This window comes from Anarrhichthys ocellatus, unplaced genomic scaffold, assembly GCF_004355925.1.
Source record: "Anarrhichthys ocellatus isolate YVR2014 unplaced genomic scaffold, GSC_Weel_1.0 scaffold14, whole genome shotgun sequence".
In the NCBI taxonomy this organism is placed as follows: Eukaryota; Metazoa; Chordata; class Actinopteri; order Perciformes; family Anarhichadidae; genus Anarrhichthys; species Anarrhichthys ocellatus.
Window position 1 is genome coordinate 8,685,515 of NW_022280044.1, and position 9,789 is coordinate 8,695,303.

Genomic DNA, 9,789 nt, shown 5'->3' on the forward strand with positions numbered 1-9,789 from the left:
GGGGGGGGGGGTGCGTGTCAAGAAAGGGGGAGGGGCCTTCAGCGGGACTGTTTTTATTTATTTCTTTGTTTCATGTGCGTAAAACAACAACAATGGTTGGATAATTGAAGAAGTGGGAACATTGAGGATGAGCGGATGACATTTCCAGTTACAGCCACCACCAGACCGATATCACCAGTGAACCAAACAGGGGGAGGATGAAGCGGCGCAATGCGGACTGCAGCAAACTCCGACGGCCGTTAAAACGGAACCGAATCACTGAGGGTATATATAGCAGGTACGAAAAAAAAAGAAGGGGACTTCTGGGACGTTATTGTGTAACAATGGCGCCTCTCTGCATATGTCAAGACGAGGCTGCGTTTATGTTTTAAACACGCGTTGGTTGTTGCTAACGAGCTAAAATGAACATGCTCGCTTTATGTCAGAATTATTATAGGCCTAACGTTATTTGTGTTGTATTTGGTGCTTTTATTTCTCTCTGGCTTGATGGTTAAATTCAAATTCTGGCGTAAAATGAAATTGGGATTTAAATATGAATTGTAACAGATTCCGCTCAATGCAAATCTCTCCAGTTTTTTTTTTTATTGTTTAAAAAAGCGTGAATTTGAGAGAATAATGACGCTCGAGGGTTGAGATGACAGCAGCAATGTCAGGGGCGCGCTCGTTTTGAAATTCGGGGTGTACGCCGACGGAGGGGCTCTCACCTGTGCTTTGTCCATCAGCGGTCTATAATTTGAATACGACAGAGAAACAATAACCCCAAAATTTGTTTTGGGTCAAACTGGAACAAAGCACGTGTGTTCCTGAAGGAGATGCACTGTCACAGCAGCGTGTCTTTACCTCTAGATCTGTGGACGGAAAGCCAGATGAAAGAAACCAGCTGTGCTTTTTAAGCAACATGTCCAGACATGACACACATACATACTGACGCTCTCTTTATACCTATCATCATATTTGTATCTGCCTCCAAATACAGTATGAACTTGAGGTAACACTGGAGAGGGCCTTGTAAAAACCCGATGCGTGTTATGATGCCGCCTAAATCCTCTGTTTCTTTCTTTTGTCTTTATTTTTGTAACACCCTCTCCCGCAGTACGTTCCTGTACCTGAAGTTCCTGGTCGTGTGGGTGTTAGTTCTGCTGGCCGACTTTGTGCTGGAGTTCAGGTTTGAGTACCTGTGGCCCTTCTGGCTTTTCATTCGAAGCGTCTACGACTCCTTCAGATACCAGGGACTGGTAAGAGCTTTGTTTACACAAACCCCCTTTTCCACCAGATATGAACTTAAATGCTATGAGGTGGTCTGATGCACAATAAAGATTAAATGCATCTCCAATGCACGTAGCCTATATGCAACTGAAAAACATGTACTGTATTTACATGGTAGTGGTGGATGGGAAACAAGACAAGCTTTTAGTACAGTGTGTGCACATGCCACTATATTATTACATATGCATGTGTACTGTATTCATGCAGAGTTGTTACGCCATATTTAATTGTCCGTGTCTTCCTCCTACACCTAGGCGTTCTCTGTTTTCTTCGTGTGCGTGGCGTTTACGTCGGACATCATCTGCCTCCTCTTCATCCCCGTCCAATGGCTGTTTTTCGCTGCCAGCACCTACGTCTGGGTCCAGTACGTCTGGCACACAGGTCAGTCCACGTTTCCTGCGTACCCTTCGTGTCTCTGCCGGGCCACACGGCCGCTTTCACCTCAAAGACTCACGAGAAGTCCATAGTCCCCATGTTTCTTTCAGTGCCAGTTTTTTTCCCTCTTACTTTCACGCAGAAAGAGGAGTCTGTCTACCGACTGTTTCGCTGTGGATCCTGTTTGTGTACATCGAAGCTGCCATCCGGTTCAAAGACCTGAAGAACTTTCACGTGGACCTGTGTCGACCCTTTGCTGCTCACTGGTAAACGCCATAGGAGAGGCTTTTTGTCCGTGCACTAATAGTAAAGAAAGTCATGATAAAATAGCACATGCTTCAATATTTCATGCCTAAAAATATAAGGACGCTCTTATATTTAAAGGCGACGTTGTGTTTCTCTCCACCTCCCAGTATCGGCTATCCGGTGGTCACCCTGGGCTTCGGCTTTAAGAGCTACGTCAGCTACAAGATGCGACTGAGGAAACAGAAGGAGGTGCAGAAGGAGAACGAGTTCTACATGCAGCTTCTACTGCAGGCTCTACCGCCAGAGCAACAGATGCTGCAGAGACAGGAGAGGGAGGCAGAGGAGGGTGAGACACACACACACACACACACACACGACCCTATTACAATGTCAGCAGCTCACTCATGTGTAGGGGAAACAAAGAGGACAGGTGTTTCCTATCTACTATCTCATGATCCTGGGGTTGGTCTGCTTTTGAGACTTTTCAGGAGGTCTCGGCCCAGATGTTTTGTCCGCGCTAGAATTTTACCGCCAGCAGAAACGACTCAAACCGAATGCTCAAATGCACCAGAGTTTAGAGTCTATTTTGTAGTTAATAGAAAGCAGAAAGTATTCCTGGAAACGCCTGCTGGTCGGAGATGTTCTCTGATTTGACTCGCACTCACAAAGACCTTCATTCAATCTATGTCTATGGTCATGTTCCCAGATTGCTTTGGAATTAGGTTAACTCTGCTTGTATGTGTCTTAACGCTGCCAACGTGTGCTCTCCTCCAGCTGCTTTAGCTAAAGGGATCTCCGAGGTGGAACCCGCCGTTGTATCCCAGAACGGAGCACCTCCTGGAAAGAAAAGCACTCCGGTCCCGCTGCCAGAGCTGGAGTACCGGGAAAAAGGGAAGGACAGTACCGCAAAAGAGCGCGAGGGCAAAAAACAGAACGCGGTTGGAATCAATAACAATAGTATTATACACGCACTGGACTCCAAACTGCAGGAGGCGGAGTATATAGAGAACTACGTCGGGGCGAAGAGACTGAATAACGACCTGGCAGGAGAGAACACGCACGCCGACGCCAACACGCACTCGGCCTCTAAAGAGGAAACGGCGGGGGCGGGGAAGAACTACAAAAATGCCGGCGGAGGCGGGGGTAACATTTCCAACTCGTCCCCGCGGAACCACAGTTCTTCAAATGGCAGCGTCCCGCCGGGTTCCTCCACCAGTAAGAATGAGAAGAAGCAGAAGGGGGCGGGGAAAGGGCAGAAGGATCCGGTGGAGAACTGCATCCCCAACAACCAGCTGGGCAAGCCGGACGCTCTCGTACGGTAAGACACACTAATACAATAATGGAGTAATTGTCTCTGTACTGGACTACTTACAGGAGACTTTTTTTTGCCTTTTTGATGATCTCGTGCCTCCTTTTTTTTTCTGTTTCTGAAAGGCTGGAGCAGGACGTGAAGCGTCTGAAGGCCGATCTTCAGGCCAACCGGCAGTTGGAGTCGGAGCTGCGGAGTCAGGTCTCCTCTCTGAGCAGCCAGGACCGCAGCCTGCGCTCCGAACTGGGCCAGCTCCGCCAGGACAACGAGCTGCTCCAGAACAAGTGCGTACATGTGCAGTGTACTCACAGAGTATGCAGTATTCAGTATTGTAAAAACTTGAGCTCTGGGTTCTCTACCCTGTTGGTCGTGCATCCCACCACACAGCAGCTTTCAGGGATGTCAGCTCAGCTGGGATTCACAGTGCGTCACTTCCTCCTGAAAAGCTTTATTACGGACCACGACTCCTCATTTCATCTCAGTGCGTGTGTTTAATCTTATGCTCCAGCCTGGTTGACCACGTTCTCCCTCCACCCTGTAGGCTCCACAGCGCCGTCCAGGCCAAGCAGAAGGACAAGCAGACAATCTCCCAGCTGGAGAAGAGGCTGAAGGCCGAGCAGGAGGCCCGCGCCCTCGCTGAGAAACAGCTGGCTGAGGAGAGGAAGAGGAAGAAGATGGAAGAGGCCACTGCTGCCCGAGCCGTGGCTTTGGCTGCTGCCACCAGGTACTCCAGCCCAGCTCTCTGCCATCAACATGAGCTTCTGTTAATTGGACAGATTGAATCGGCACATATCGAGACGGGAAATGAAAGCTCTGTTGACTCTTGCACATACGTATTTGCCTTTTTCCATTGTTAAAAGTGTCGTTTTTCTCTTGTGGCCAACAGAGTGGAGTCGACGGACTCTCTGCGTGGTCGTATCAGAGAGCTGGAGAACGAGTGCAAGAAGCTCAGCATGGACATGAAACTCAAGGAGGAGCAGATCCGGGATCTAGAGGGCAAGTGTCAGGTGAGGAGGAGGAGACTCTCCTGTCTTTCTCTGATAACATAAAGCTTCAGCTTAGTGAAGTTCTGCTTCCTTTGTCAGTAAAGAGATTGTACAATACGTGATTCAAATTCTGTGATTGTAATCGTGAATAAGCTGTCATTAACAGGCTGCTGCTGTACTTGAGTCTCTAACAACAACAGCAGCTGGTGATCACTTTACTAAAATGATATGCTGTTTTAGCTTTGGTAATTGATGTAATTGAATAAATAGACCCCCTGTGCCTTCTGATGCATCAGGCATTCAGCACAGCTTTGTTTAGAAAGTAAGGCACTTTAGTGGCTCATAATAAGTGTAAAACAGGGCTCCAGCCTTTCCCCCTCTGACAGCTAACTTGACAAAATGACTTTTACATCACTAAAATGTCTGTCTTACTTTTATGGCCCTTTTAATAGTGTTTCAGGAGCCTTCTCTATTACAACCCCGCCATAGGCAAAGGGCTTTTTTGGGAGTTTTTCGTTGGGATGTGCACCACTAAATGAAGCTTCTGTTGCTGCGTTAGCCTTCTTTAGTCGGTTTGGTAAATGGAGACACCTTCACCTGCTCTGTTCGTAGACCAGCCGGGGGGGGGAAAGTCCCAAGAAAAGTTGCTGTGGTGAAGTTGCGCTCAACGTTAAATCTTTTACCGACTGACGCGCTCGCAACAACAAACGGGACACTCGGGATTATCGTTCATATTGGTGAAAAAAGTCCGCTAACACCGCCCAATGTTCGGTAAAGTTGAAAGTAGCGTAACTCGTTTGATTGACAGCTAAATGTGCAAACAATCATTTTGTGTCAGAAGGGGGTGGGATGTCTGGGAATTGAATTGGTTAGAAATGTAAACTTTGAACCTTTTATGCTCTTACTGGTAGTTCCCAAGCTGCTTGTTGGTGTGCCTGGTGTTACATTTTCATTTTAAGAACATGCTTTTATAGCGTCATCTCGTCTTCATCTCATTTACGATGCTCTTTCTCATTTTCCTCTTCCACCACGTGCAGGAGCTGCGGAAGTACAAAGAGAACGAGAAGGACACAGAGGTGTTGATGTCGGCGCTGTCGGCCATGCAGGAGAAGACCCAGCACCTGGAGAACAGCCTGAGTGCTGAGACCCGGATCAAGCTGGACCTCTTCTCTGCACTGGGGGATGCCAAGAGGCAGCTGGAGATAGCACAAGGTAGCGAGCGCCACTGTTTAGTAGTCATTTTCATTTTAGATGATGTCCTCACCCTCAATGTTCCTAGACTGTTGGTTTTTGCCTCACCTTATGGAAAGGACCCCACAGAGATAGAAACCCTTTTTCTTTACTCTTCACTTGATAAGATCTGTCTCATTGTGAAATCTTGAGTCACATCCACATTATTGAAATCATCTAAATATTGAGTCAAGACATTGAAATTATTTCAGACACTAAGCTACGCTTTCTGTCCTCCAACACAACACCTGTATTTCTCTCGCCCACGCTTCCGCCGTTGTCTTCTGGCAACAAGTCACACGGCACGATAACAATCAGAGTGCACGGTGAAGAAAAAGGTTTTATTTCACCGTAGGCTTCTTTACCTGAAGATGTCAGACACTCATGATAACAATCGGAGCCGGTCAGTAGCAAAAACAAACACTTTAAGTGGACGTGAATTGTCGGTGAGGAATTTCCCCGAGCGATTACGCTACAGCCCGTTTCACAGAGTTTCATATTTGACCAGTTTCAACATGGGAAACAGAGTCCAGGTTGAAAAATACCCAAGTTATTGAGATAGTCATCTGTAAAATCCATAACCATACAGAGGTACCGGCCCCTTTAACATCTCTGGGGGTATTACCCCATCGTAGGGAATGTTTCAAATCAGTAATCGGGAATACTTAATGGAGTTTTATATTGTTGTAATGAAGAAGTTTGATTTGTCGGGATTTTAGTTTGCTGAAATAACCAAAAAAAGAAGCATTTCTGTCGTTAATTGTCAAGAAAATGTGCAATAATCATGATAAATACCCATATTGTGATATATAATCATATATACCATGATGGAGGATTATATCCATAATGCCCACCCTGTAAGAAGGACTCTCTTTGTATGTATGAGTGATCCTCGAGCTGGTCCTCAACGCGGTGATCTGAACGTCTTTGTGTGCTTCATCCCGTGCAGGTCAGATCCACCAGAGGGAGCAGGAGATCGCCGAGCTGAAGCAGAAGATAGCCGAGGTGATGGCGGTGATGCCCAGCCTGTCCTACTCCTCAGACGGCAGCAACCTGAGCCCCGTGGCCCCGCACTACTCCTCCAAGTTCATGGACAATAGTCCCTCCTCCCTGGACCCCAACGCCTCGGTCTACCAGCCCCTCAAGAAGTGACTCTGACAGCCACGCGTGTCCTCAGACAGAACTTTGTCTCTTTCTTTACGTTGGCGAAGCTCTCTGCTTTTTGTTTACCAGCCCCTGACAGGTCTTTGCACTCTAATGTACCACATACAGACACCAGCCCCCTCCATACATATGTGTGTTTTTGGTTCTATTATGAGAACTATTCTTTTGAGAGGGTTGTGTACAATCTTGAGTTTCTTTTGGAGTTTTGGGATTTAGCCATTAGCCAGCGTGATCTGTTTGAAGGGGGAGAAATGAACACACGATTCATTGGTCAAAAGTCTCCCGAAGAGCCGCCATGCATCGCTCCATGCCCCCCCCCGCCATATGTTCTTCTAAAGTGACCCGACACACAGACGTTTCATTTCTACATGATGGTTTGTATTTAGACAGAAGACAGTTTCCTGTAAAGTGAATGACATGAATGTAAAAACTATTCATGCTTTTCACTGAAATCCCTGATCGTTTGTTTTGTAACGTCTCAGTTCAGTTTTGTACATTTCTTCTAAAAGATATTGAACGGATAAACGTTTGCTGCGTCCTTCAGATGTTCCAATATGATTCATCCTCTTCACGCTGAAGCCTCCGGGATTATCGGTTAGTCGATGAAGCAAAACCAGAAAAAACTGTTATTGCTAGATTTGACCAGGCACTGCCAAAATGTTAACGTTCTCCTGTTGTTCTGCTGCAGACACCTTTCCTCTCCCTCTGGACCAAATTAGAACCCGCTAGGCCACATTGTTCACCGGATTTAATGATGTCGAGGTAACCGGTCGTTACCGTGATTTGCAGATTTTACAGTGCCTTGCCGTTTCTCTTTTTAAGATGCAAAAACCACATACTTTGCAATCCTGGGATCAAAAAAAGCATCAGAGCTTCAAAGCCGTGTTTCTCTCGCTCCGATTCATGCATTCATTCAAGACTTCTCTCAATCTGATCCTTTCAATTCAGTATTCAAAGGCTAAAACCAGTTGATCACGATGTCACGGACTTAAAGGGAAAACAGAACACTGGACATGGTACGCGTCATTTCACAGTGACAGAGTCTTGGTGCGCCAAAACGCCAACCAAACTGATTGTCTCTCATCGTGCCCTAAGAGTCGGCTTTTAGCTGTTTACAACGATGTACATTAACTTACTGAGGAATGTTTTCTTTGTTTGTTTCCGTTCTTAAGTGCCAAGTGTTGATGTTCGGTTGCCCATCCATACTTCGACCGATGTAGCTAGCATAACGAGTGATGTCGTCATTAGACCATGTTCAGATGGTGTTGTGTTTACAAGGTGCGGGGCTGATCGTGGCGAAGCAGCAGGTGGTCAGTAAACTCCCGTTTTATTTATTTGTTAGAAACCTGTATTGAGTGGCTCCTCCTTGATATTTCCCATCATATTCAGTTGATTTCCTATATTTTCTACCAGGAAGGATTCTGTGAATGTGATGTGTTGGGGGAGGGGGGGAGGTTACTCCCCCCTCCCTCTGAACCATTTTGACCATGTTGTGCTGTCATGTTGCCTACCTGGGGGAAAAAAAAAAAAAAAGTATTATTTGTGGTGGATCGCTCTGGTGTTGTGAATTCAGTTCTGAAGTTGCTTTTATAGGTTTGTGTTAAAGGAAGAGAAGGAAGTTGGGGGGAAAAAAAAAAAGGAAAATTGCTTTTGTTTTATCTTTTCATTGCTCCGCCATGTTTGTTTTCTTTACTCAAAGTGATGGTGGCTGTGTCACTCTTTTCACTTTGGCCATCACTATTAAAGAAAGTCTTGCTGGTGGCAATGCAAGCTGTTCAGTGTGTGAGTGTGCGCGTCATCATCTGTGTGTCGAGTTTTCCTTCTCGTGACTCTTGGCAAGAAGCTGAACTTTTAACCCAAAATCACCCACAAACACCTAACTGACACATTTTCTACATTCACAAATTGAATGCATTCACACGAAGCCAACAAATCCAACATGAAACATTCAGCATAGCTAGATAAATATTGTTGACATCCTCCGTCTATGAATATATTGCTCCAGTGCTTAAAATCAGAAAATAAGTGGTTGCCCTGTGGTTTTATGATGCCTTCAGGTGCTCCTTGTAAATACCTATTTCTTAATAGGAAATTCATCGACACGTTACATTCAGTTGCTTTAAGGCAGACAACGCAACCAAATATACTTTTTTAAATAGAGATGTTGAGGGCACAGAGCTGCTTTGTTCTGCAGGTTTTGTGTCTGTGTCGTAATAAGTGGAAATAAATGTAAAGTAAATATTTGTGAGCTGTTAGCTGATCAGTTCTGGGAAGATAATGCTATACAAGCTCTATTCACAAGATGTTATAGCATCCGAAACTTCAGAGGGCAATAGAAACACACATCAAAACAAATTAAAATCTGAAAATATATATATTTTAAAGTTAGTGATGTGACTAAATGTCACATCTCAACAACTGTGCCACATTCAAGTGTAATGAAACAACAGAAAAAGTGCTCATATACAATATGAAGATAAAAAGTAAGTATAATTTAAGTTTTATAGACTTACTTCTTTCTCAGCAGCATTATTCCACAATAGAGAGTATCTGACTTTAATACACTGATACACTTTTTTTAAATAATTTGTCCTAGTATTGCCTTGAGTGGATTATTCTCGTACCGTCTGAATTTAAACGGTTTTCAAATTCCCATTTTACCCAAATGCGGCATGCTTTCTCTCGTGTGGGCTGGTTTCACGTGCGCTGACCTCGTAAATAGCGGTATTTCTGACAGCACGCGAAGGCACCACAAGTCCATCCTCCTCCATCAGCAGTCCGGTGGTCAACAACACTTCTCTCCGCGAAACTTCACCGACTCCTCTGCAGCTTCAAACGCCGACATGGATGCGCTGAAGTCGGCTGGCAGAGCTATTATCCGGAGCCCGAGTATGGCGAAACAGTCCTGGACTGCCGGCAGACACAGAAGTAAGAAATAGTCGTTAGTTTGAGAGAAAGAGCTGCATTTTGTTTGCAGAAGTTGAACGTTTGTTTAGAGCTTACAGCTGTGTGTTTTATCTTAATTATGGTAACAAAATGACGTCACACGTGTAAACTCACTCTGTCAAAGTTTTTAATAAAAGGGAAAACAGCTGTTGCAGCAAAGTTTAACATGTTTTTAACTTGTGAATGTTAACAATACAAACGTTTCGCTTTGTTGGATAAAAGGACAACTACAAACGTGTGTGTGTGTGTGTGTGTGTGTGTGTGTGT

At 45.2% G+C, this 9,789-nt stretch overlaps 2 protein-coding genes across 3 annotated transcripts in view; both read left to right on the top strand.

The window, feature by feature from the left end:
• The first annotated feature begins 11 nt into the window (after nucleotides 1-11).
• On the top strand, nucleotides 12-8,357 carry maco1a (macoilin 1a). Its single transcript, XM_031854308.1, has 11 exons — nucleotides 12-277; nucleotides 1,094-1,235; nucleotides 1,521-1,647; nucleotides 1,784-1,907; nucleotides 2,055-2,233; nucleotides 2,662-3,205; nucleotides 3,322-3,480; nucleotides 3,738-3,920; nucleotides 4,083-4,203; nucleotides 5,220-5,394; nucleotides 6,362-8,357. Exons 1-11 carry the CDS (start codon nucleotides 198-200, stop codon nucleotides 6,562-6,564), a joined length of 2,037 nt encoding a protein of 678 aa, XP_031710168.1. The 5' UTR covers nucleotides 12-197; the 3' UTR covers nucleotides 6,565-8,357.
• A 934-nt stretch (nucleotides 8,358-9,291) lies between these two features.
• ldlrap1a (low density lipoprotein receptor adaptor protein 1a) overlaps nucleotides 9,292-9,789 on the top strand; it is a 13,230-nt gene continuing 12,732 nt past the window's right edge. The window contains exon 1 of one of the 2 annotated variants that reach the window (XM_031854280.1): nucleotides 9,292-9,504. In XM_031854280.1, coding sequence (XP_031710140.1) covers nucleotides 9,420-9,504 — 85 coding nt within the window. In that variant the 5' untranslated portion in view covers nucleotides 9,292-9,419. The remainder of the gene's footprint in view (nucleotides 9,505-9,789) is intronic. The other variant, XM_031854279.1, reaches the window with a different exon arrangement.